The sequence below is a fragment of the Sceloporus occidentalis genome, unplaced genomic scaffold (genome assembly GCF_023333645.1).
Source record: "Sceloporus occidentalis isolate IW3139 unplaced genomic scaffold, rSceOcc1.0.p SCAF_4, whole genome shotgun sequence".
Lineage (NCBI taxonomy): Eukaryota > Metazoa > Chordata > Lepidosauria > Squamata > Phrynosomatidae > Sceloporus > Sceloporus occidentalis.
The window spans coordinates 1,059,052-1,087,006 of NW_028316984.1; the positions used below are offsets into that span (position 1 = coordinate 1,059,052).

Below are 27,955 nucleotides of genomic sequence, written 5' to 3' on the forward strand. Positions count from 1 at the left end.
AAGTAGGAAAATCAAAATAGGACCATGGGCTCTTTATTTTTTTTTCAGGCTGCTCAAAGGAAGGGAAGCAGGGCCATTTTCTGCTCTGCTGAAAAACCAATACCCCCTCAACTATATCATGTCTGCAGCCATTCTAGCAGGCTAAGATGAGATAGATGGGAAGCAGGGTCATCCTGGTATCAGCAACTTTTGACTTCTCATCTCTCTGAACTGAACTGAATTCTAGTTGGTCATTTTAAGAACATCCAACTGAGAACAAATGCTTACTTCCCACTTCCCTCGTTGAATCTTTTAGACTGAACATGAGGGTAGTAAGCTGCTCTGAGAGCATTTCTAAACAGCAGGGCATAAATACAACAACAACAACACACAATGCTACTGCCTTATTTTTAGAAAATCCACTCATAATATTACTATATTATGTTAAATGTGTTACTTTATACCATAGAAATCACACACAAATCTAGTCAGGAGTTGGATACATAAATATCACACATTTTCATATGTATTAAGGATAATTTTTGTAATTATTGGATTGGAGTAAAATTCTCATGGGGAAGTCTATTCCTGCACTTCTTCCATCAGTGCCCCCTAAAAATCTGGGCAGCTGGTAATAAACTCCAAGTATACTCAATTTCTTTTTCAAAAACTTATTTTATCAATAATATACACTGACATAAGTAACATCTTAGTAGAAGAATAATCAGTTAACATCAGCACTACTGGATTAGATCCAGATTTAGTCATACTTGGAGCCAAATCAGCTGGAGTTATTCAAGTGTGAATAGTTCAAGTCCTTTTGATTTTAAAGAGTCTACCCTAACTTTGACTAAAAGAACTCAATCCAGGGGTGGAAATCTGTTGCCCTTTAGATATTGGACCCAAATTCCCAACATCCCTCACTATTGGCTATGCTGACTACAGCTGATGAGAGTTATAGTCCAGGAACACCTAGATGGCCACTTGACTGTCATCCTATTATCGGGAACACTGGGATGGACATTAATTCACCAAATACAGATCAAAGAAAGTGTGTTCTCAGTTTCCTGCCATGCTGCAAGACTCCATCTGGATTGTAGAACAAGCATGATGTACAATGTATCTGGTAAGTCTGGTTTCATTTGAACTAAAGTCAATGGCTTCAGATGTTGTTGCTAATCTGAATCACTGCTGCTGCTTGAGGAATCTGTTGACATAACCTCTACATCATCTTCATTCTCCTTATTATGCCCAGGAGGTTCTAGGATGAAGTCATTGCTGTGATTAGGAGGTAGCATGTTAATTGACATGTCACATGATTGCCATGGATACTGCGGGGCAAGTACATCTAAAGCAAAAGAAAATGATTTTTAAAAAATCATACAGTGATAACAAGCAGTTGTAAAACTTTTTAAAGCCAACATGAACCACTTATACTATATGAAATCCTTAATAATTATAAGGTCAGTTGTCTTGTTTCATTCCTGCATTCCTTCAAAAATACTGCCTTTAATGCAATGTAAGGTAAGCATGAATCAGTTAACTTCAATTGAAATGAGTAGGAAAAATCAAATGTCAGTGCTAACCCGAGTTCTGTCTGTTGCCAACATATTTTAAAAACACAATAGAAGAAATAAATCACTTCCAAATCACGGAATAGTTTCTTCTTTTAAAAAGCTCCAATAGCCGACTAACACTGTTAAAATAAATGGTGTAAAATCAGTGGAAAGTGGATTACTTTACCTAGGCCAGATTGCGGCCCAGATATTTCAATCCATACAAGGCTTCCTTTTTTACCCAGCAGCTTGTGACTAACAATAAATCCCACAACAACATGGAACAACAGATATAATCCAGCAGAACTATGACCTAGATCTCCCAGACTCTAGAATTATACTTTTTTTTGCTAACCAGGATTACCATAAACTGTCTTGGAAACTTGTTTCTGACCATGGTTTCAGTCTATGTTTTGGCACTAGCCTTGGAAAAAAGACATTAGAGAAAAGGTAACACTATGTATAAAACAAAAATGTGATTTTTAGATTGTTTTGTGCCTTCAAATTGTTCTCAACTTATGGCAAACCTATCACAGCATTTTCTTGGCAAGATTTGTTCTTTGCCTTCTTCTGAAGCTGAGAGTGTGAATTGTCCAAAGTCACCCAAGTGGGTTTCCATGGCTGAATCAGAATTCAAGCACTGTTCTCCACAGTTGTAGTCCAGCGCTAAAACCACTGCTCCATACACTGGCTCAGACTTTAGTGCCCTATCTTAACAGTAACAAGAATATTGATAATTTTTAGTGCTTTCACCTAGGCTTTTCTTCAAGATAGTTTAAGAAAATGCCATTACCCCAATTAAGCAAATAATTCCAAAATAATATACACTGGGTGGCATCATGTTAGGGACATATGCATGCGAAGTACCCCATGGCATGTATATGTCCTTTTTTGATCACTGCAAGGGTTGGTATTTCCTTCCTCTTGGATTTATCATACAATCTCTGATGCATCCCCCATGGCCGTTTCTCCTTCCTTCCTTGCCTTCCCAAACTGAAGGCAGCGTTGCTTTGGGCCTGGGAGGGCGAACGGGGGAAGGAGAAGCCAAGGAGGAGGAGGCTGGGCACGCGTCCCAGCCTCCTCCTCCTCAGCTTCCCTTTCCTCCGCGCAAAAGGGTTCCATGGAGCCCTTTCGAGCGGGGGAATGGGAGGATGGCTGGGAGGAGGAGACAGATGCACACCTCTTTCTCCTCCTCCCAGGCACCATTTTCGGGCTTCCCGCTCTCTGAGAGAGACAGCGGGAGGCCCGAAAATGGCAGGGAGGAGGCGGAACGGGCACGCGCCCATTCTGCCTTTTCCCTCGCCCCGTGTCTGACAAAATGGCGCCGTGTGCCACCTGTGGCACGCGTGCCACGGGTTCACCATCACGGCCCTAGAACCTATTCACATCTACTGCTTTCAAGCCAGGTGTCACCCATCCTATATTTATAAATTTCATTTTTCCAGCCTAGATGTAGTAATCCTTGTTTATTATTATTATTATTATTATTATTATTATTATTATTATTATTATTATTTATAGTATTTATATCCCGCTCTTCAGCCAAAAGGCTATCAGAGGTTTAAATTAATTTTATTAGTTTTGGCCCAGCTCTCCAAACTTTCAAGGTCATTTTGAATTCTGATTAACTATCCCCCTACCATTTTTGATGGATGTCATCTGCAAATATAATAATCATGCCTTCTATTCCATCATCTAAGTTATCTATAAAACTGTTAAACAACACTGAACCCAGGACTCTGAGGCAATGAACATTTCTCTCCAGGATGAAGTGCAACCGTTGATGAGTATTTATAGTTGCTCTCAAATGCTTTGCTAATGTTTTTGCTTCATTCAACTATAACTAGTCAATTGGAAGATGTTTCAATTCTGTTTATTTTCCACTACCTGGTAATCTGCCTGCTGCAAGTGCATCTCCTGGTAAGTGTCCATTGACTCCATTTGCTGATGGGTTATTCATTTGACCAAGCAGACCACTCCTCATCTCCAGATCAGTTGGGTATGGCCTCCGCGGATCCCCTTAAAAATAAACAGCTTTACTGGCAATTTCGAATAAACTTTTGCAACATAACTGAGTGGTCCCTATCAACGTACCTTGCCTTTTAATGACTGTAAACCCAAGTAGCACCAACCATGCTTATATATGACCTTACTCCACAATATCTATTTATCAAAAATTAGTGTACATTATACATACATGGACAATTACCAGAAAGGAAGTGTTTTCATATCAAACTTCTCAGTGGTTGTATGATAAAAATATAAAGTTGTGAAACTTTTTAGTTACCTGGCACCCACGTCAGAGGAGCACAAACAGCATTACTGGCACTAATTCGATGAGCATATTTAATTATTTCTTCTGATGAAACTGCTCCTGTGAGAAGTGGAGGGAAAATAAGTTGCAAGCATCACCTTACAATACAAGAGTCACTAACAGAGCCAGGAAAGAAATGTGAAAACTGAAACAATAGAGAGATATCATTGCAGGAGACAGCTCATTCTTTCCTTTTTTTCATAACTGTTTGCATAACTTAAACTTCCTTTCTTTCTACTCCTTAAGGCCATTTATTCCTAACACCTAGAGAGATGTATCAGCACCGATGTGTTCAGTATATTCATACATGATTAGTCACTGATACGTTCGTCACTGAAGACAGTATTACTCAAGATTGAAACAGCAACTAATAATCTAGAGTCACTGGAACATACTTATGAAAAATACTTTACTTACGTAAAGCATTTTTATTCCACACCTCAGTGAAAATAGTTATAACACATCCTAAAATGTAATCAAAATATACAACTTACCCTTTCTTGCTTTTTCCACTGATTTCAGCTTTTCTTTTGCCTGATAAACAGCTGTGGCCTAAATATAAAATAGTATTTAGTGATAAACAGTTTGTAACCAGAGGTTCATTAGACTTTCTTAAAACTTATGTGTAACTGGAAGGAGTTCATTTTAGCCCAATGAGGCAAATGAATTCACAGCCTCACTTACAGCTGTGCATCTTTTTATTAAAAAACAGTTAACTTGAAAAAAATTAGATTTTCTATTAAGTCTTTCAAGAAGCTAAGACATTAAAATAAAAGAAGAAACTCAATCCTAAAGATGGAAGGTGACAAGGGTAACTCTAAAGGAGAATGGCTTTTAAAAAGAAAAGATCTATAAAATAATCTTTCACTGTAAGCTGCTTTTGGTCCCATATTGGCAAAAAAACAGGATAGTAATAAAAGAAAAGAAAGAAGAAAATACTGGTGAGACAGAAACTAAACATGTGGCAATAACATATTTTGAAGTCATTGATATACAGTAGTTCTTGAAATGTATACTAGATTTTTTAAAAATGGTGACATAATCCCAGCCCTGGTTTCTCCTTCTACAACACAAGTAGTCTCCACTTCCTTCCTGCCAAACCCTCACGAACTATCTGCAAAGGGGTCCCTGCCTTCCTTTCTGCTTTGGACAATGTTGAGTGCTTTGAACCAAAACACCGGTCTCCAACTTTTCAAAGTCTGTACTTTCCAAGAAAGAAACGACAGCTGAGAAATCCACATGGGGCCAAGACGCATCTATGGAATAAAGACAATAGGCAAGTGGAGCCCAGCACAGCACTTTTAAGTGTCCCTACAACCCAGATTTAAAGAAGATACACAAATGTATTTGCAAAAGCAAATAAAACAATGGGAGGGTACAATTAGAGATCCTGAGTACAAATGGGAACAGAAGCGTTCAGACAAATAAGGAGACCAAAGTGGGAGAACCTGGGGAATTTTCACAAGTTACCAAAAACATCTCAAGCAATTCAAAGGATGCTTGGCTTCTGGGTTTGGAAGAAGGGATAGTAATGATGCCGAGGGTTACAAGGATTGACACTTAATAAACTATTTATGGCATATACGATTCTGGGTAACAATGAAAACCACTGAAGGTGTATACCCAACTATCAGTGTTCAAATCCAGTGAGTAAACTGTATGCCAGGAACCTGAGCTGGATGTTCTGGAACTGACTTAAAACAAGAACACATCTTAGCAGAAGAGCAAGCAAATTTTAGGTCTGGTCACTCCACTATGAATCAGTGCTCAATTTTACATCATCTGGCAGAGAAATATAATTCAAGGACCTGAGAAGCACTTTATGCTGCTGTTCACTATTTCAAGTCAGCATTTGATAGCATCCTCCAATGCTATCAACTGCTATCAACTCCATTCTAAATTGGCTTCCTCTCTAGGGCTGCATCCACACTGCAGAAATAATTCAGTTTGACACTACTTTAACTGCCATGGCTCAATGCTATGGAATTCTGGGAATCGTAGTTTGTTGTGGCACAAGAGCTCTCTAATAGAGAAAGCTAAATATCTCACATAACAAACTGGATTATTTCTGCAATGCGGATGCAGCCTAGATCACAGATAAATAAATCCATGTGTGTGTTAAATAAATAAATCTGTGTGTGTGTGTTACAGAATGGACTGGATAAGGGCAAAGAACTTGAAGCTTAACCCAAATAAAACAGAAATACTCCACAGATAGGGTTGCCATAAGTCAGGACCTCCAAACTGGGACAAATGTAGGACAAATTTTTCTAATGCAGGACACATTTTTTAAAATGGAGGACATGCGAAAAAATTGATTTTTTTTTTTAAATGTTAATATAAATGCCTGTTTCTTAGGCATGATCAAAATGGAGGACATTTGGGCATTATTTCTAGACAGATGGCAGAAATGGACTTCCCTTTCTGGCAAAACACCCCCAACCTCCATTCCAAAACACACACAACAGCACATTTGGGCATTTCACATGGCTTTACTTAACGTGGCCTCTTGCATATTTCAGAGACTTATTCCATAACCAAACCCCTTGGGTTTAACACTTAGCATGGGTTAACATGGCTCTGCATATTGAACATGTCAAGGTGGTTTCACCATTCTTGCACCAAGTGTACTTATCAGAAGTGTGTGTCAAGGGACTTTGGTTTTTCTTCACTGCGCATGGGTTTGTAAAAATCACAGCAATTTACATTGACCAGGCCTCAGAACCAAAACCACACAGAAAAGGCACTTTGGAAAGTCACACTCTCTCAGCTTCTGAAACAGTGCATGCATGCCTCTCAAGCTGACCCACTCATATCATCTTCATCATCATCATCACCACCACACTATCACTGTCAAAGTAAGGGAGACTTGTTAGCATTCCCCAAAAAACTCAACTTGAGGCCTCTCTGGCCACTCACTCACCACCTCCTTCCCCTCCTCCTTTTCCTCCCCCTCCTCCTCCCCCTCCTCCTTCTCCCCCTCCTCCATTCGCCTGGGGGCTGGGGCAGACGGGGCGGAGGAGGAGGGTGGCAAGCGGTTGCGCGCAAGGCGGGGAGGGTGGCGCCGCGCAGGAGGCGAACCGCCTCCAGCTTCGCCTCCTCCACACGGCCGCTCGGCCTGGGGAAGAGGGGGCGGAGGAGGAGGAGGTGAGTGGCGCGGCCGTGTGGGGAGGCAAAGCCGGACGGAGCCAGCGCCTCCTTAAAGGCCAGGGAAGGAGCGCGAGTGCTGGCCGCAGGAAAGAGGAGGAGGAGGCCGGCGGCCCCTGCTCCTTTCCTCAGGGCTTCGCCAGGCCTGAGGTGTCCTCCGAAGGACACCTCAGGTCTGCCGAAGCCCCGCGGAGAGGAGGAGGCCAGCGGCTCCTGCTCCTTTCCTCGGGGCTTCGCCATGCCTGAGAGGTGTCCTCCTTAGGACACCTCAGGTCTGCCGAAGCCCTGTGGGGAGGAGGAGGCATGTGCCCGCCCTCTCCTCCTCGGTCCCTTCCTTCGGCCGAACAGCCTCCAAGGGGCCCTTTCAGCCGAAGAGCTTGGGCACGCCGCCGTCCTGGGCTCCTCCATGGTCTTTGCAGCCCCAGATCTCTCTCTCCGGAGGGAGGCCTGGGGCTGCATGGGCCGCAATGGAGCCCAGGAGCGGCAGGCCGCCTTCCTGGGCTGCTCCACGGCCTTTGCAGCCCCAGATCTCCTTAGAGGCCAGGGAAGGTCACAGCCGGCCCTTGCGCTCCTTCCCTGGCGCCCGGAGCGGTGCGGAAGCTGCGGAGGGGGCAGCAATCGGCGGCAGGGCCAGTCCCAAGGCCTCGGCGGGCTGGATCCAGCCTGCGGGCCGTAGTTTGCTGACCCCTGATCTAAAGGATGAAGCAAAGCAAAACAATGTCAAAGAACTTACAAAATCCCAGCAAACATAACCCTTTGTGCTCACTCTTAAGGCTGAAGGGATGAGAGTAGAGGGGGGGGGGGGGGGGTCAGTGCTTCCGGGACAGAATACACTCTTGCTTTTCATCAGGCGATGGGTCTTTCTTTTAAATACAAGTTCAGATACAGTACTTACATTGACCCATGGATAAGTTGACACAGTTTTTTGGGGTCAATTTTTTGACCTAAATTTCTAGACTTACACATGAGTATATACAGCAATCCCCCTATTGAAACAGTGTAAATGGCTACAAGCTCACTCCCAGGCAGAATCTAAAGCACTGAACATGACCTTTAAAGCCTTATACAACTTCTGTCCACACTGTTTCAAAGACCATATCTCCCTGTTATGAGTCTGCCTGAGTTTTAAGATTTTCACGGAAAGGCTTTCTTTCATTCCCAGCACAGGCAAAAGTAGTGAGGACATGGCAGAGAGCCTCTCTCAGTGACTGCTCTCAGGTTATTGAATTCCTTCCCACAGGAAGTTTGGTTGGCCCTTTCTCTTCATTTCTTTTGCTGGTAGGCAAAGATGCTTCTATTCAAGTGGGCCTTTGAATTATAATTTATGTAAGAACAGCTTTTAATTAGGTGATGTTTTCATATGTTTTTATCTTTTTTACCATGTCTTGCATAACTTTATGTTTTAACTGAAAGGTCATTTAATTTTTAAAAATCTTCTGTATGAATTTTTTAAAAAAACTTTACCCTGTTTTTTAAAGGATTGTAAGCCACCTTGGATTCTGTATAAGGAGAAAGGCAGGATATTGAATGAATGAATGAATGATCATCCTGTTTGCATTGCTCACTTCATAGATACAAATGTTTGTATACATTCAAAAATTTTCTCACAGACTCACCAATATGTGTTCCGCTTCTTTCAGTTGTTTTTGAAGTTGCTGAATATCGTTGTCTCTCTTCTCCACTACCTTTTCCAACAGCTGCATTTCATGGTGAATTCTGCCTTGGTCACGAGCCAATTTCATTAATTCCTGGAATTCTTTATCCCTTTGAATCAACAATTCAAGGATCTGTCCAGAAAAAAACAACAACCCCAAAATAAAATAAAAAGCAACAAAACCCCACAAAAGTTATTTGTCAACTTGATTGTTAACGGGAAAATTAAATGTAGAAAGATTATGGAGTTGCTTGTCAATCTGGCAAGAATTTCTTGAAGTGCTTTTTGCTCTAAATCACTGGCAAGCTTTTTTTTATTACTGCTGGAGAAAACACACAGTTGGACACACTTAGTACTTGGAGAGCTCTATATTGGTGCTATTTTTCTATACTCCTCTCACAGCTTTTGCATTGGGAGGTTTTACTGATCAGTAGCAAAAAGAAACTAATTAAAAAAACATTCTAAAGATACCAAAAGTGATTTCCCACATAAGGAAGGTTTTTATCAAAAGCTTCTGTTCACGAATTTACAAGTTACACAGTTTAAGAAGGTCAATATTACTTCACCAAATACTAAACACTGCAGCTGTTTTGTGTGTTCAGCTTCTTTTTCAAATATTATTTCTACATTTCCAGGTTAATGTCCAGCTACTTGGCAATTCAAATTATAGTTTAGGATCTCTTTACCCCCCAAAACAGTGAATAACAAGGTTTTGCCAGATGGTAGAGATGGTTATTTTCACAATCTACCAGCCAATTCAAAACTTTAACTAGGAAGTGAAAGGTTCAATTACTTTTATACTCTTTCTACTATTTTGAAACTCTTTGATTACCTGGCTCTCCTCTCCAGCTTGTGTAAGTTTCTGGTTTCTTGAAATGGCCAACATTTCAATCAGCTCCCTGAAACACATTTACCATAAAGAGAGAGGAGAGAAAGGGTTGGTGTTTTTGAGAACTGAATTACATTCTTTTTGCCTCTGTTGCAAACTTTAAAAAATCTTAGATATTACAGCTCTTTAATTTCATAAGAACACCTTTATACTGGTACCAAGTCCACTCCCACCTTCCAGTGTTCATAGCCAGACATAGAAATCCTCTGACATTTAAGGGAATTAGTGATGGAAATCTGTTTGACATTTAAGGGAACCAGTGATGTCTATGCAGATAGGAAAAGTCTGAAGTCAGCAGCGTGCCAAAGGAACTTACCAAACTCTTTTGCAACAACTTATTTCTTGCTGGGGACAATGAACAGGGTCTATTTGCTGTGAGTAAGCCACAAGCAGTGGCAGGACACCGCAACAACAATTTAGGGGCTAATTTTTTCTAAAGTTCTCTAAAACAAAGATGGGAATCATGTGGCCTTCTAAATGTTTTTGGATTGGAATTCCTGGCAGCACTAGCCAGCATAGCCAATGGTAAGTATACTGGGAACTGTAGTGCAACAACACCTCAACAGCCCTGGGATTCATACCAGGAACTTAAAACTAAAACTGTTCTTCATGGGACTTGGTTTCCAGTTCTCCCCCATTTCTGGATGTATTCTAACTTGTCAATGGTGTTGTTATTGTTGTTTTAAATATGGTCACCCAACTTTACAGTACAATGAAGGGGAAGCAGTTTAATTTTATACTCTAAAATGTAATTTTGCGTTCGGTTTAGGCCAGTTTATTATAATTACATTGTCCCTAAGATTTAGTTTATTGGGTTTAATTTGTTATGGAAGGATTGGGAAACACACTACCAACTGTCCCTACTTACCAGGGACAGTCTCTGTTTTCCAGTTCCCAACCTTCATTTTGACTTATCATCAGTCACTAGAACTGTCATTTTACAAGGCTTATGACACAGTGCACAAGGGACCTACTGAGATATACTGTATATACTCATGTATAAGTCTAGGAATTTTAGTCAAAAAATTGACCCCCAAAACCTGGTAAGTCCTGAACTTTAACTCTTATAAAAAAGGGAACCATCCCCTGGTGAAAGGCAAGAGTATAATCTGTCCTGGAAGCACTGACCCCCTTCTATTCTCTCATTCAGTCAGACTTTAGTATGGGCACAAACAGCTACGTCTGCTGGAAATTTGTAAATTCTTTGGCATTGTTTCCATTTAGATCCTTTGTTACACGCCCCTGAGTTTTACCCTCGACTTATCCATAGGTCATATCAAAATCCATAATTCTGGCCCCCAAACCTGCCCTCGACTTATATACAAGGCTGACTTATAGTCGAGTATATATGGTAGTCTGAACACCCTGCATGGCAACATATAGATAACATGTGAAACGCCAGTCAGGTTTTTTTTTAAATAACCACTTGGCTTTTGGCATGGTGGAAAACAGATTATTTGTGTATGACAATCTCAGTTTTGTCATTTTGTATTCCAAGAAGATTTCTGGTTTGATTTCTGTTCAAGGACCCATGTGTTTGTCCTTCTGGCTGTCCATGGGATCCTCAGCACTCTCCTTCAGCACCACATCTCCGATGAATTAAGTTTTTTCTTGTCCACTTTCTTCGCCTTAAGGTCGCCATTAAGTTGGAGACTTCAAGGCACACAACAACAAAAACACTGGTTCCCCCCACCCTCACCTCCACCCCAAAAAAACCACTGCAGAAATAACCCAGTTTGAGACCCCTTTAACTGCCCTGGCTCAATGCTAGGGAATACTGGGAACTGTAGCTTATTGCGGCACCAGAACTCCCTGACAGAGCAGGCTCAATGTCTCACAAAACTACAGTTCCCAGAATTCCCTAGAACTGAGCCAGGGCAGTTAAAGGGTCTCAAACTGAGTTATTTCTGCAGTGTGTTTTGTGTCTCAGTACATTCTTATAGTGCTGCTATTCCAGTTTGACTGCTCTGGCTGCCTCCTCCCGTTGCATTCTGGGACTATTAGTTTAAGGAGGAGCATTTAGAATTCTCAGCCAGAGCGCTCTTAGGCCTCATTGAACTACAAACCCCAGAATGCAACAGGAGGCAGACAGAGCAGTCAAAGTGGAATAGCAGCGCTATAAAAGTGTAGTGCGGTAAACAACAACAGCAGCAGGCTCTAGTCTGGTCGCTGACCACGAAGGAAGCGAAGGCGGCCGGGGGAGGAGGCTCTCAACCGGGAAACCTACCTGGCCAGGAGCTCCAGGTCGTCCAGCGCCGTCAAGAGACGGTCCCGAGTGCTGCTTCGCTCCCCGACTGTCGCCGCCATGTTGCTTCTCCTGAGGAAGCGCCACAGCCGCGTCTCTGGCAACGGCTAAGAAGCAGCGGAAGAGGAAGGGCGCGCATGCGCAGACGGAACGCACAGCGCCATCTAACGGCGGCCATTTTGTTTATAGGGCACCCGGGCAGCGGTCCAGCGAGACAGCGCATGCGCCGACGGAGAGAGAGCGCAGCGCCATCTAACGGCGACCATTTTGTTTATGGGAGCTTGGTCGTGCTTGGCGCAGGCGGAGCGAGGAAGGGGCCCGGAGGAGGAGGAGGTCCATAATGGCCGCCTCCATGATGTGTACCCGGGTGGTGACAGCGGCTGCCAGGCAGCTGAAGGGATTCCAGGGCCGGAGGGCCGCCACGGTGAGCCACGGTGGGAAAGGGAGGGCTGTGAGGGCGGCCTTGTCGCATGGAAGGGGAGTGGGAGGCCGGAGGGGACGCGTCCTCTAGGCGCCCTCCTTCCCTCCTCTTCCTCTCTAGCTCTTCCTTATAGGGACAGGCTGCTCAGACACGTCCTCTTTTCCCAGGACATGCCCCCTGCCCTACACAAAGCGTGTCCAGAGGGAGCCTAAGCTGCACCAAGACAAGCGTAGCGTCCAGGGCAGTGGCCCCCAAACTGTGCTCTTTAAGAGATTTTGGACTCCAGCTCCCAGAAGCCTCGGCCATGTTGGACCAATAATAATAATAATAATAATAATAATAAAAATTTTATGTATATCCCGCCCCTTTGAGGTCAATCGGGGCGGCTAACAATAATAAAATACAATACAATATATACAAAAACTTCCCTCTCCCCCCCTTAAAAAGTTATTAAATCACTTATAATTAAAACCAACAAATTAAACAACATAACACATACACACCATTACAGAACAGACAAAAACAAAACAGCAAACTGTGGCAGCAATCCACTCAAATTTCCAGAGAGGACCTTAGGGACTCTCATGAGAAGAGGGTTCCTGAGGCCGGGGTTATCTATCCCGGAAAGGCTTGCCGGAAGAGATCCATCTTGACAGCCTTTGTAAAGCTGTCTAAAGATGTCAGTTGACGGATCTCGTCCGGCAGGTCGTTCTATAATCTGGGGACGACAACAGAAAAAGCCCTCTGGGAGGTAGCCAAAAGCCTAGATCTTTGAGGCTGCAGCAAATTCCTCCCAGAGGACTGGAGTGTGTGGGGAGGATTATATGGGAGGAGGCGGTCCCTGAAGATAGTTTGGACCCAAGCCATTTAGGGCTTTAAAGGTGATAACCAACACCTTGTACTGGGCCCGGAAACTAATAGGCAGCCAGTGGAGGGACTTTAATACCAGAGTAATATGGTCCCTCCTAGATGTTCCTGACACTACTCTGGCCGCCATGTTCTCCACTAATTGCAGTTTCCGAATCAAGCACAAGGGTAGCCCCATGTAGAGCGCATTACAGAAATCTAGACGTGAGGTTACCAGTGCGTGTACAACAGTCTCGAGATCCCTTACTTCCAGAAAAGGGCGCAGTTGACGTATCAGCCGAAGCTGATAACAGGCGCTCCTGACCGTCGCATTCACTTGATTTGTCATCAGGAGAGACGAGTCAAGGAGCACCCCCAGACTGCGAACACAGTCACTAGAGGAGAGTGTGACCCCATCCAGGACTGGAGGTTGCAACACAATTCTTGGTTTCGGGGCCGCTATCGTGAGCACCTCTGTCTTGTCCGGATTCAGTTTCAATCTGTTTTCCCTCATCCAGCCCATTACTGCTTGGAGACATTCATTGAGAGAGGAGATGCCATTAGAATTCGAGACCGACGAACGAGACACGGAGAAATAGATTTGGGTGTCATCAGTGTACTGATAACACCCAGCTCCATAACTCCGGATAATCTCACCCAGCGGCTTCATATAGATGTTGAATAACATCGGTGACAGTATAGCACCCTGTGGAACCCCATAGGTGAGCTCCCTTTTACTGGAACAGCTGTTCCCGAGCAGCAGCCTCTGGGATCTGCCTGAGAGGAAGGACCGGAACCACTGCAATGCAATGCTTCCGATACCTAACCCCCTCAGGCGGTCCAAGAGGATGCCATGATCTATTGTGTCAAAAGCCGCTGAGAGGTCTAGGAGCACCAACAAGGTCACACTACCCCTGTCGATGCTCAGACGCAGATCGTCAGTCAAGGCAACCATGGCAGTCTCAACCCCAAAGCCTGTCCTGAAGCCAGTTTGAAATAGTCTGGGATTCTGGGAGATGGAGTCCAAAACCCCTTAAAGAGCACAGTTTGGGGGCCACTGACCTAGACACTATGCTTGTATTGGTGCAGCCTAGTGCCACTGTATTCTGCTCTGGTCAGACCCCACCTGGAATATTGTGTCCAGTTCTGGGCACCACAATTTAAAAAGGATGTTGAAAAACTGGAGCCATGTGTCCAAAGGAGGGCGACTAAAATGGTGAAAGGTCTGGAAACCATGCCCTACGAGGAACACCTTAGGGAGCTGGGGATGTTTAGCCGGGAGAAGAGAAATTTAAGAGGTGATATGTTAGCACTGTTTAAATACTTGAAGGGATGTCATATTGAGGAAGGAGCAAGCTTGTTTTCTGCTGCTCCAGAGACTAGAACACAAAACAATGGATGCAAGCTCCAGGAGAAGAGATTCCACCTCAACATTAGGAAGAACTTCCTGACAGTAAGGGCTGTTGGACAGCCGAACAGACTCCTTCCTTGGAGTGTAGTGGAGTCTCCTTCTTTGGAAGCCTTTAAGCAGAGGCTGGATGGCCATCTGTTGGGGATGCTTTGATTGAGAGTTCCTGCATGGCTGAATGGGGTTGGACTGGATGACCCTTGCGATCTCTTCCAACTCTATGATTCTATGATTTCACCCTTGTGTCTGAGATGAATTCCAAAATTGGAGCACCACTGAGAAGCATGCATTTATATGGAATTTGTATGAGTGTTCTGAGCTTTTATTGAGTCTTGTCCTTTATTTTTCTTGTATGTCCCATATTTTCAGGTGCCTTATCCTCCTTGGTGGTTAAGATATCTGTTTTAGGGAGGGATTGTTTCTTCTTTTTCTTTCCCGCCTTGTTGCTTAATGGCCTTATTGTTCTCTGTGGTGATGCTTCTTTTAAAAACACTGATTTCTTAAATTTCTTTCTTTGGATCTTCTTATGGCCCCATACAGACAGGCCAAAATAAAGCTGCTTTGGGTCACTTTGGAGGTATATTGTTTCAACGATGCATGCGTCCTAAGATTCTGGAAGCTGCACCAAAGCTGCGCTCTAGTCATTAGGACTGGATCATGGCTTTGGTGCGGCTTCCGGGCTCTTAGTACGCATGCATCATTGAAACAGCATACCTCCAAAGTGACCCAAAGCAGCTTTATTTTGGCCTGTCTGTATGGGGCCTATGTTAAACTGTGGGGGATGGGAAGCACTGAAGTATCTGCCTACCGATACAAATGGTATGCCTTCCCTTCAGTCCTTCCTAACAAGACAGTAAATGCCAGATATCTACTTTACAAGTCAGACTAGATCAGGGTGACCAGATGTCCTCCTTTTCCAGGACATGTCCTACATTTTAGGCTTCTGTATGGGAGGAGTTTCAAAACTGCATTTGGGGCTTGACTATGAAGCATGAATTTATTATATTTATATGAATGTTTGTATGTTTTATTTGTTCATGCCCTCCATTTTTGTTGATTGCTCTACATTTTTCAGTGCCTTGCCCTTATTTGTGGTGAGGACCTCTAGACTAGATCCATTGCATGAAGGGTTAGTGAAAGAATTAGTGTAAGGTGCATAAAGAGTGTATCTTTACTTTTCACTGTGGAATGTGGGAACGCATACCATGTTATTGTGTATTAGTTGGAGACTAGTTCTTGAAGGTCTACCTCTCATTCTTCTGGATGCTGGCAGATGTAGTTTCATTTGGATTACTGTACTGAGACCGATGTACTTTGGCCATATAATGAGAAGGCATGGAACACTGAAAAAGACAATAAATAATGTTAGGAAAGGTAAAGGGCAGAAGAAGGAGAGGAAGACCAGGTGGACTGATTCAATCAGAGGGGATACAAGCATGGGATTGCAGGAGCTAAGCAGAGAAGTGGAGGATAGGGGTTCTTGAAGGTGTCTCATCCTCAGGGTCACCATGAGTTGAAGTCCACTTAGGGGTAGCTGACAACAACAAGAAAATGCATTATAATTGGAGCTGCCTTTGAAGAGTGTTCAGAAACTTCAGCTGTTCCAAAGAGCTTCAACCAGACTGTTAACTGGGGAAGATTACAAAGACCACACAATTCACTGACTGTCAGTTTCTTTCCAGATACAATTCAAAGTGCTCCTTATGACCTGTAAAGCCCTATATGGCTCAGGTCCAGGCTATTTGGGATTCTGAGATCTTCAGGAGAAGCCTTTCTCTCTGTCACACCACCATTGCAAGCACAGTTGGTGGAGACATGAGAGAGGGCCTTTTCCATGGCTGCCCCTAGGAACTCCCTGCCCAGAGAGGTCAAAATGTCCCCTTCCTTTTGGCCTTCTGATGGTAAACTAAGACCTTCTTATGGAAACAGGCTTTTAGAACAGAAAGGGTTTTTTAAAAAATATCCCGGGGGTGTTGAACTGTGTTAAAGTGCACCTTTAATGCAATTTCATATTTTTAATTGTATTTTGTTCTTTTAACAAATGACCTGTTTTAATATTGTAATAGTTTATTCTTTTTTTAATGTATCACTTTTGTATGTTTTTAATGGTACTGTTCTTTTAATATTGTGAGCCGCTGTGGAAAAGAGTGGGATACAAATAAATAAATATAATAATAATAAGTGCAAACAGCAGACATTTCTATAAGGAGCATACACATTTGTATACTTGGACATAAAATCTATGAAACACTCGTGTGTGTAGATCTCAGGAGTCACTGAAGAAAAATGGGTAGCAATATGGAAGAATTAAAGATTTTTCAGTATAGGTAGAATAGAAGCAGCAGTTTATGTACCTTGGCAGTCTGGCGAGTGCAAGTGGTAGATGACTGGAGGGGAGTAAAGTGGAACACATTCCCTTGGAGATTGGGGAGTCTCCTTCTTTGCAGATTTTAAAACAGAGGCTGGGTGGCCATCTGTTGGGATGCTTTGATTGTGAGTTCCTGCATGGAAGAAAGGGATTGGGCTGGATGGCCCTTGGGGTGTCTTCCAACTTTATGATTCTATAAAGCTGCACTGCCAAACAGGGGAGCTTTGTGCTGCAAAACTGAATGCTTTCTGTGATTCCTGTTTCCTATGATTGAAGCAGAATGCTGAGGGGTTTCTTTCCTTCTGATGTAACGTTTGCTGTTTCACCTGCCAGTTATTCTAAGGAACTCAACAAAACTGTTAGTATTTTCACGCAAGAACATATGAAGGATAGTGAATGAGGATAGAGGACATTATTTGGATGGGAAGGGGACAGGCCTAAGGATCACTGTGGTCATTAACTACTTCCAGACATTCCCGTATGTTGTATCAAAAAGGGAGATCTTGTGGTTCCTTAAAAGCTAGTACATTTGTTATGGCATAGCTAATAAATAAGTAAAACAATACATGCAATAAATAGTGGACAGTGAAACATACTCTAAGCATGGTGGAATCTCCTTCTCTGGAGGTTTTTAAACAGAAGCTGGATAATAATAATAATAATAATAATAATAATAATAAGTTTTATTTATAGACCTCTATTCCGCAATGATCATAGCGGTGTACAGTAAAAATTGAAATACAATACAAAAAATTGCAAGGCCTCTCTCCCCCTCAAGATGGTGGTTGGGGGGAAGGCTCTTAGTCTTGCCAGGCCAGGCCTCGTCTCTCCCCCTCAAGATGGTGGTCGGGGGAGGGCTCTCAGTCTTTCCAGGCCAGGCCTCGTCTCTCCCCCTCAAGATGGTGGTCGGGGGAGGGCTCTCAGTCTTTCCAGGCCAGGCCAGGCCTCGTCTCTCCCCCTCAAGATGGTGGTCGGGGGAGGGCTCTCAGTCTTTCCAGGCCAGGCCTCGTCTCTCCCCCTCAAGATGGTGGTCGGGGGAGGGCTCTTAGTCTTTCCAGGCCAGGCCTCGTCTCTCCCCCTCAAGATGGTGGTCGGGGGAGGGCTCTCAGTCTTGCCAGGCCAGGCCAGGCCTCGTCTCTCCCCCTCAAGATGGTGGTCGGGGGAGGGCTCTCAGTCTTTCCAGGCCAGGCCAGGCCTCGTCTCTCCCCCTCAAGATGGTGGTCGGGGGAGGGCTCTCAGTCTTTCCAGGCCAGGCCTCGTCTCTCCCCCTCAAGATGGTGGTCGGGGGAGGGCTCTTAGTCTTTCCAGGCCAGGCCTCGTCTCTCCCCCTCAAGATGGTGGTCGGGGGAGGGCTCTCAGTCTTGCCAGGCCAGGCCAGGCCTCGTCTCTCCCCCTCAAGATGGTGGTCGGGGGAGGGCTCTCAGTCTTGCCAGGCCAGGCCAGGCCTCGTCTCTCCCCCTCAAGATGGTGGTCGGGGGAGGGCTCTTAGTCTTTCCAGGCCAGGCCTCGTCTCTCCCCCTCAAGATGGTGGTCGGGGGAGGGCTCTTAGTCTTTCCAGGCCAGGCCTTGTCTCTCCCCCTCAAGATGGTGGTCGGGGGGAGGGTTCTTAGTCTTTCCAGGCCAGGCCTCGTCTCTCCCCCTCAGGATGGTGGTCGGGATGGCGTATCTGTTGGGAGTGTTTTGATTGTGTAATTCCTGCATGGCAAGGGGTTGGAATGGATGCTCCTTGAGGTCTCTTCTATGATTCTAATCAATAATAGCTATAGTATATAGTGTAATAAACTTTTTTCAGTGCCACAGCATTCTCAGTTTCTAATGGGTTCTTCCAAAATTTGTTTTTGTAGTGCCTCATAGTTTGTAAATAATAAATAAAATAGAACTTTTATTTATACCCTGCTTTTTGTTAGAACAGTCAAAGCGGCTTACAACAATTAAAATAGTACATCCATATATACAAAGTATCCCCCCTGAAAAAGAGATTAAACAATATAAGATTAAAATTACATAACTATTAAAAATCAATAACAGTGAGCAGAGTCATCACATATACGTAGGGGAATCAACATATGGCTGAGTAATTTGTTCTGCGAAGACCTGCTGGAAGAGATCCGTCTTGACAGCTTTCTTGAAGCTGTCTAGGTTGGTAGTTTGATGGATCTTGTCCGGCAGGCCATTCCAAAGGCTGGGAGCAGTTGCAGAAAAGGTCCTCTGAGAAGTCGCAGTCAGTCTGGTTTTTATAGGTTGCAATAAATTCTGCCCAGAGGACCTGAGTATACAGGACGGATTATATGAAAGTATGGAAGTTAGATAAGTCGGGCCCAAGCCATATAGGGCTAGAGAGGAGAGAATCAAAGGTAATATTACTTGTTTTATGTAGTCCTGATGAAACCACTTTGCCCTAAATCCAATTGTTTGCTCCCAATGACAGAAGTATCTATTGAATTACTTGCTGAATTCAGTGGTCAACACTTATATAAATTCCATTGACTCAGTGGATCTGTTCCAGCTGGAATTAGCAGTTGGGTTTAGGTCTTTATTTTTATTGATGCTGCCCTGTAACATTTCTAAGGGGTCAAAAATATGACTAACAATGAACAAAAGAACATGGTATTGTGGCATGAAATTAATTTATTTTTCTGCAGTCAAAAACAGCTAAATAAAATTTCACAGATTTAAAATGGTAGACTTGATGTCTTGCCTATTTCAGGCACAACAGTATTGTTACATGGAACCTAAAAACAATATATTAACTTAAAAGAGCATGGGTGTTTTATGTCCTAGTTCTATGTTATTGACTCAAGCTTCTATTGTTATCCACTAGTAAGCCCTTAATCTTCTTCTGAAATACTTCTGGCTGACTAATAATTGCTCTCAACTGTATATTTATGAATCTGATTCTTTTTTCCTCTGGGTGTTTTTCCACTTCACTGTGTTTTCACTCCAGTTTGAGAGAGGTTTTTTTTTTAAGTTACTAGTTACCTGGAATGGGATCAGTGCAGAATTAATAGGCCAGGGCTAGGCAACCTGCGGCCCGTGGGCCGGATGCGGCCCGGTGAGGCCTTGGGACCGGCCCCAGCCTGGTCCTGCTGTCAATTGCCGCCGGGGCCTTTGGCCTCTCGTGCGCAGGGGCAAGGGGGGCAATTGTCTATAGACGCTTCAGAAACATGCATTTATATTAAAAAAAAATTTAAAAATCAGCAAATTTTTTTTGCATGTCCTCCACTTTTTTTAAAAAAAGTGTCCACCATTTGAAAATGTTGTCCTACATTTGTCCCAGTTTATTTATTTATTTTTTAAAAATTAATTTTTTTAATTATTTATTTTTTGGCTTCGGCCCCCCAGTTGTCTGAGGGACAGCAACCCGGCCCCCGGCTCAAAAAGGTTGCCTACCCCTGTACTAGGCAGTTTGTGGTTGTGATTGTGAAACTAGTCACATTCAGATGGGATCAGTGCAGAATTTCAGGCTGTTCATTACTGTAGATGAAAGAGTGGGCAGTGGACATTAATCACCAGGTTCAGATTTTTGTTCAGTCATGAAACCCATGGGGCAAGGCAGTCTGTCTTGGCCCACTCTATATTAGAGGGCTAATGTGAAGATTATACAGTCAGCCCTTCTTATACAGAGATTTTTTTAATACACGGATTCAATCATCCATGGTTTGAAAATGCTCAAAAAAGTATAAATTTCAAATATCAAACCTTGATATTCCATTTTTTATAAGGGACACCATTTTGCTATGTCATTATATTAAATGGGACTTGAGCATCCACAGATTTTGTTATCCACAGGGGATCTTGGAACCAAACTCCAGCATATAACAAGGGTCCACTGTATCATCATAATCTAAAGCATGCCATTTTGAGTTTTTAAGGGAAATATGTAATATAGTGCCCGCTCCTTCATGATATTGAACAACCTGAGACCATGCACTGATCCCATCCAAATGTGACTAGATTTATGTTTATTATTTGATATTAATTAATTTTGATAGTGCATAACATAAAGAGGCTGCCATCAGAATGGAATATGGAAAAACAGATTGCTTCTCAATTGGCAAAGAAATCAGGCAAGGCTGCATATTATCAACCAATTTATTCAACCTGTATGCAGAAAATATACAGTAGTATGAAAAGCAGGCCTAGACTCAGACGGGGGAGTAAAGAACAGAGGAAGGAACATCAACAACCTAAGATATCAGATGACACAATATTACTAGCAGAAACAGCAAGAATCTGGAACTATTAATGAGAAAGGTTAAAAAATAAAGTGTCAAGGTAGACTTATTGTTGAACATTAGGAAAACAAAAATAATGACCATGCATGATCTATAGGAGTTCATCATACACAGCAAGAAAACTGAAATAGTCAGAGTTTCCCTAGCTTGGATCAAACATTGATTACAACAGAGACTATAGTCAAGAAATTAGAAGAAGACTAGGATTGGGAGCAGCTATGAAAGAACTGGATAAGATCCTAAAGTGCAAAGATATAGCAATGAGGGTAGTCTAAGCCATAGTATTCCCAATCACCATGTGGGCACATATGAGCTGTACAGTGAAGAAAGCCAATAGAAAAAAATCAACACATTTGTGGTGCTTGAGAAGAGTGCTGAGGATACCATGGACAGCCAAGAAGATGAATGGGTTTGAGAACAGATAGGCCCGAACTCTCTCTGGAAACCAAGGCGGGATACATACCGCCAAAATGTAGCATGGCGGCAGTGATTCTAGGGTTAGGGAGCGAGCACCATTCACACGCTCCCTAACCCTAGTATGTTTTCCGTACGTCAAAATGGCGGCGCCCTGTCTACATGGACACCACCATTTTGATGTAATGGCCGCATTGCGTCCAAACAGCGTGATATGGTGTGACATACTGGCACCGCCACAGGGCGCTTGTGGCACCCTTTCAGCGGCACCGAAAGGAGCTCCAAAACAGCTCCTTTCGCCGTGCGTATCACTGGCGCGGCTTTTACATGGTCGCGCCAGCGATATGGAAGAGAAAGGGGCTGAGTGGCCCCTTTCTCTCTTTCCCCGCCACTGTCGGGGTGTCCTGGGGCATGAAGCCCCAAGGACACCCCTTTTCAGGCTGCAGGGAAGCAATATTTTGCCGCTTCCCTGAGGCCTGGAAAAGCGGCAGATCAGGGCCTCCAGGGTTGCTGCTGTGGCCACTCAGGCCCCGATCTTTCGGGGAAATGGGCGGGTGCAGGCCGCCCCAAAGGGGCGGTCTGTATCCTGCCTTAGATCACCAAATTGGGGTTGTCGTACTTTGGCCACATCATAAGAAAGCATGAATCATTAGAAAAGTCTATGAAACTGGGAAAGGTAGAGGGCAGGAGAAAGAGAGGAAGCCCATATGCCAGATGGATAGTCTCACTCAGGGAGGCCATGGGTCTGGACCTGAGCCTGCACAACCTGAGAAGAGAGGTTGAGGTGGGTGGGTGCCTTGAAGATGTTTCATTCACAGGATCATGATGAGTCGATGTCAGTTGGAGGGCAGTTAACAACAAAAGCAAGAAATTATTAATTTGTCCTTTGCATGCAGGTTTGTAAAACCCTGTAACTGTAGTTTCTCCTAGATTGGGGTGGGAATTGTGCAGCCCTCCAGATGTTGTTCAGCTGCAGTTCCCAGTAACCCTAGCCAAAATATCCAATAGTGAGGAATGCTGGACGTTGCTGCTGAGAAACATCAGGAGGGCATCATAATCCCCCTGTTCTAGATGTTATCAAATATTATTTCAAAGACATTGGTAGGATTAGCTCTAGGTGTATAAACTGCAATTCTGTTCTTGGCTCTAATTACATCATCTATTTAGGGGGGTTGGTATGTAATGATTTGTACTTCATTAAAAGGAGACTACAGCAAAGGTGGCACAGTCACATTATTTAAGGCGTTTCAGGTAACTCATCACTGCAAGGAGGCATACTGATGGACTTTGGATTATATAGGTCATGACTGGGTAACTGCAACTGATCCCAGAGCCAATTTTCACCCAAGACTTTCTGGCAGCCACTGGGACTTCAAAAAAATATGCCAAAGCAAAAACTCAACCCAAAAGTCCAGTTATGTTTTGAAAAATTGGCACTTTCCAGTGTTAAACAATGCACAGGAGTCCTGCAACATATTTGAATGTTTATTTACTGTTACTGAAGGCTTCTAGGATATGTAGTTAATTTTTGCTTTGGCCTGAGAGAGGGTGGTCTGGGGAGTCTGGAAGAGCTTAGAGCTAAAAAAACAGCCTTGGTGAGCAGCCTCAGGGTCACACTTTGCTCACCTTGGTTTATCAGTGCTTGGTTGGTTTATTCAGGGTGTTATGTTGTGTCAAAGAATATGCAATGTTCTCTGTCAGAAAAGAGTTATTGCCTGATTTAAAGAACATAAATCAGCTTCTAATTTTCACATTACAATCAGATGTATCAGGAAACAATAATCTTGGAACAAGGATTAGCAAATACTCTTGATTACATGTTCTTGGGCAAGAAACACATTCACCTTGTTTTGATGTGATAAAAAAAACAATTAAACACAATTCCAAATTGAAAGAAGTATTTTGAAACAGTCCTAAGTAATCTACTTAATTGTGCTAGTCCAGTTATCTTCCTCCCTGAAAATGTTCTGGTATTCTAGCTGGTAACTTAATCAATTATTACAAAGAAAAATATCTTTTTCGGGAAGCTGGAACAAGCCTCTTCCACAGAAAGTTATGTTTTGTCCGTTTGTTGCAACTGAAAACAAACTTTCACTATTACAAACGGATGTTGGCCAGGATCTTGTTAGTGACTTACACAAAAGTAAGTTCCTTTTCAGTCAGGGCACAGAAAGGCTATTCTGTTACCCTTGCATCCATCCCAAAACCTCTCATTGACTGGCAGCTGTCAAAACCTAGAAGGGTTCCCTGCTGCTGTTGTTTACTTGGGAGGGGAGGAGGGACACGGGAGGCAATTCAGCTATGAAAATCCAGCTGCACCGGACTCCCTGAAGAAGGAAAAGGCTGGTGCACTCAATTTGAGACTTCACCTTCCTTTAGTCACCCCTCAACAGCTGAAAACAGCTGCTTCTCTATGGTTTGAATGGCCTCCTTCTCCCCTTCACACCAATACACAACAGCAGTTAGGGATCTTTCTTGGAGTCTGACAGGTGCCAGACAGTGGGAGAACCTGCATGTTCAGAGCTATTCACAGCTATAGGCTCTCAGCATATATATGCTCATAGACACAGGCTTTAATATAGTATAAAATAAAATTTCAGTGTAGGGCAATTTATATATATATATATATATATATATATATATATATCCATCCCCTCAGATCTATATAGGCAACACTTTATTTGTCAGATATCACATCTCCCTGTGGCCTACAGTGATGTGATTTCAGCATCAAATACTTTTTTTTAAAAAAGTGTTAGTTTTCAAATGTAATTTCATCTCTCATCTGTTTGTGTGGGGGGGTGGTTGGTGTGTGTATATGTGAAATTAGGGACTTTGCTTTAATTTCCATTTTGTTGTAATTATCCTATACCTGCTTATGTTAGATTTCAATTTAATGTCCATGCCTCAGTCTGACTCTGAAGAGGTATTTCTGGAGCTCTTGCCAATCTTTCTTCATTCGAGCTACCCTAAATAATTTGAAGTCATCAGCAAACTTGGAAATTTCCACAATCAACTTTTACTCAGAATGGTTTATGAGTAAAGTTAAAATGTACTGATTCCAGTACATATCCCTGGGGGACACCACTGTTTGTTTCCTCCATGAGAACTGGTTATTTGTTCTTATTTGCTGTTTTCTTTGTATTAACCAGCTACCAGTCCATAAGAAAATCTCGAGCACCTACATTGATTCATGAGCTTTGGTGAGGGACTTTATCAAAAGCCTTTTCAAAATCCAAGCTAAAAGTCTGCTGAATCTTCTCCCCTACGCTTTGTGACATTCTAAACACCCACTGAGATAGGGCTTGCCATTTGTAGAACTCATGTTGCTTCTCAATCAGCAAGATTTTGTCCTGGGGTCATCCTATTTGTAGTAATGTTTTCCACCCATTTACCAAGAAAAGACATTAACCATACACTGGCCAGTAGAACACCACTTTTCTGTCCTTTGTTATGGGGATTGGTTTTAAGAATATGTTATATATATTTTTATTAGAGGAATTTTGCTTTAATGTTTGAGAACTGCAAGATGGACTTCATCTCACCCTAGTGACCTGTTTGTTTTTCGATTTGTCAGTAATGTCAATAGCAGGGATGAGGACTTACATACCTCTAGGTACTGTTGGACTGCATTTGCCATAATTCCTCAGTATTGGGTATGTTAGTTAGGATTGATGGGAGCTGGAGTCAAACAGTACCTAGAAGGCCAGGTATTCTCCATCCCTGGCCTAGAAATTAATCTTTTGTCATTGCTGTCTACCTTATAACTTCTTCAGTGAAGAGAGATACAAAGAACAAATTCAGCTTCTCTGCAATCTCCTTTAGTACTTCCTTGTCATCCAGCTATCCTACTGCTCCTTGGTTTCTTTTTTCTGAAAACCTTAATCCAGTTTTTGGTCCCAATTAAAGTGGCGGGTTACAGACTGCCCGTTTGGGATGGTCTGCACCCGCCCCTTTCCCCAGTGTATCGGGGCCTCAGTGGCTAGACCAGCAGCCGCTGAGGCCCCAATCCGCTGCTTTCTGGGCTGTGGGGAAGCGGCAAAAGGCCGCTTCCCCACAGCCTGGAAAGGGGTGTCCTTGGGGCTTCAAGCCTCAAGGACACCCCATGGCAGCGGGGAGGAGGAGAAAGGGGCCACTTGGCCCCTTTCTCCTTTGCACTGCTGGGCGCAGCCGTGTGAAGGCTGCGCCCAGCGGCGCAAACCAAACGGAGCTCCTTCCTGCTCCGCGCTAAGGGCACACTAAGCGCCCTGGCGCAGAGCGACGAGGTCACATCCGCACCGCCCCGTATAGAGGCGGCATGGTCATGGTGTCATCATGGCGGCGGCCGTGTGGAATGGCCGCTGCCATTTTGTGCGCACAGAGCATACACTAGGGTTAGGGAAGTGCGGAAGCACCGCCCCTTCCTAACCCTAGTACGCGCTACACGTGTACTGTATGGCCCATCTGTAATGGGCCAGTAGGTCCTTTGAATCATATGTGAGTTGCCTTGACTCAGTGGTTCTGTTCCAGGTAGGACAAATAATTGAATTTAGACTGATATGAATTGTTTGGTTGATCTAAAATATTATTCACAATATGCAATACTTTTTTTGCTTTCCTTGTTTGCTGACACTTCCTTTGTACAAGTTTGTGTTTCTCTTCTGTATTCAAGAAAGACTTCTTTTCTCTAATAACCACATTGACAGTTCTTGTTAACCAGACTAGTAACCTCTTGGACATGCACTATAAATACTAACTGAATATCTGTTCTTGTGATTTTGGAGGACACCCCCCACCCGGGTGGCACGAATCCCTCTGCTATGGCTCCTGAAGCTGATGGTTTTCACTAATCCCTCCATTGGGGGCTTCCATTTCCCGCCAACGTGTGGACTTCCTTCTGTCCCACCACTATGGCTATCAACTTTGGGGACCTCTTAGATGCTGTCATGGTTCCTGCATGAGACATTCTTTATCTTATCTCCCCACCAAACACCATAACCCTATATTAACTTCTGCTACCACAAACATTACTCCCTAAACTTCACTTTGACAAACTCTATAGCCTTCTCCACCATCTGTCATACCAGCCTTAAAAAAACAACCCACTGAGACATTCTACTAATCACCACTCACTCCTAGCATTCTATTCTCTCAGCCCCTCTCCTAACAGAGCTTTACCCTATAACATCTACTATTCATTACCTACATAACTATATTTTGCCTTATTTAAGAAATGCAACAGCATTCCCTCCCTAGTCCATAGCAAAACACACACACACACGGCTTTCGGAAAGGTTTGACCCTCTGGACTTTCTTCTAGCTTCCTTCTACCAGCTGGATCATTTTTAGAAGACTCCTGTTTTGAAGTCCAGAGTGACATTGTTAGACCTGCTTGGTAATTTTCCATATACACTTGTCCCTCCATGTTCGCTAGGGTTAGGGGCAGAAGACCTCCGTGAATATGGATAAACCGCAAATAACAAAAACACCATGTTTTTACTGAGAGGACACCTCTCTAGGAATCTCTAGGTCCTCCAGTGCAACTCTCTGGTTGATGTCCGACAGACGCCGACCACAGAACTGCCCTGAAGGAGCTACAAAGGCCTAGTAGAGAATTATCTCTAGGGCTTTCAGTGCAACATTTAGTTAAAGTTGACCATAGAGTTGCGCTGGAGAACCTAGATATTCCTAGAGAGAACATATGAATCAAATCCGTGAATAATCAAATTCGCAAATATCAAAGCCGCAAATATGGAGGGATGACTGTGTGTGTGTGTGTGTGTGTGTGTGTATAAACAAACTGAGTTTAATACTATTATGATGACTAATTGCAGTAGACTTACCTGCATGTGATATTATGAGGACCACTACTCCTGCCAAGCATTCTAAACTTTTTAGAATAAAAAAATATATATTATTTAGAATATTTATAGAACAGCAGTAAAATTATTTTTTTAAATTTATATACTATACAAGACCTAGATTGTCCCAGATTTAATCCTGTTACACTATATATCACATCATAGTTCACATATAATGAAGATGAATAAGTACCTTTACCCATAGAACATTACAGTAGGTCCCTATCTTAGGAACCATGATTGTATGACAGAAGCCATTTACCCCCCAGCTAGGAGAAAGACATTCACTTGGACTTTGTTTATTTTAATATGTATCAATCATCTTTTGATTTAAAAATTACCCATAAAATGATAATCTTATTAAAAAGTGGGAGCTATTTGTTATGGAATAATATATTTCAAAATTAAATTGCAACAATACTTTTTCTGTGTGTGCCTTTTACGTTTTTTTATCCTGTCATTGCTATTGTTGATTTATTTGTTGTTTGAGTGCATGTGTATACACATACCGTATATACTTGACTATATGTCGCTCTCATGTATAAGTCGAGGGCAGGTTTTGGGGGCAAAATGATGGATTTTGATATGACCCATGGATAAGTCGAGAGTAAGACAGGGTCCAAAGGATCCAAATGATGA

The 27,955-nt window shown here is 43.1% G+C and overlaps 2 protein-coding genes across 2 annotated transcripts in view; one reads left to right on the forward strand and one right to left on the reverse strand.

The window, feature by feature from the left end:
- Nucleotides 1-474: 474 nt before the first annotated feature.
- LOC149313395 (mediator of RNA polymerase II transcription subunit 4) lies at nt 475-11,907 on the reverse strand. The gene is made up of 7 exons (XM_089519041.1): nt 11,767-11,907; nt 9,483-9,549; nt 8,613-8,783; nt 4,344-4,401; nt 3,823-3,909; nt 3,423-3,554; nt 475-1,327 (listed from the first exon to the last, which is right to left on the reverse strand). The coding sequence occupies exons 1-7, from the start codon at nt 11,844-11,846 to the stop codon at nt 1,155-1,157; spliced, it is 768 nt and encodes a 255-aa protein (XP_089375167.1). The 5' UTR covers nt 11,847-11,907; the 3' UTR covers nt 475-1,154.
- A 176-nt stretch (nt 11,908-12,083) lies between these two features.
- The window catches only part of LOC149313396 (succinate--CoA ligase [ADP-forming] subunit beta, mitochondrial), a 33,135-nt gene continuing 17,263 nt past the window's right edge, over nt 12,084-27,955 (forward strand). Inside the window, exon 1 of the mRNA XM_089519039.1 lies at nt 12,084-12,208. Coding sequence (XP_089375165.1) covers nt 12,125-12,208 — 84 coding nt within the window. The 5' untranslated portion in view covers nt 12,084-12,124. The remainder of the gene's footprint in view (nt 12,209-27,955) is intronic.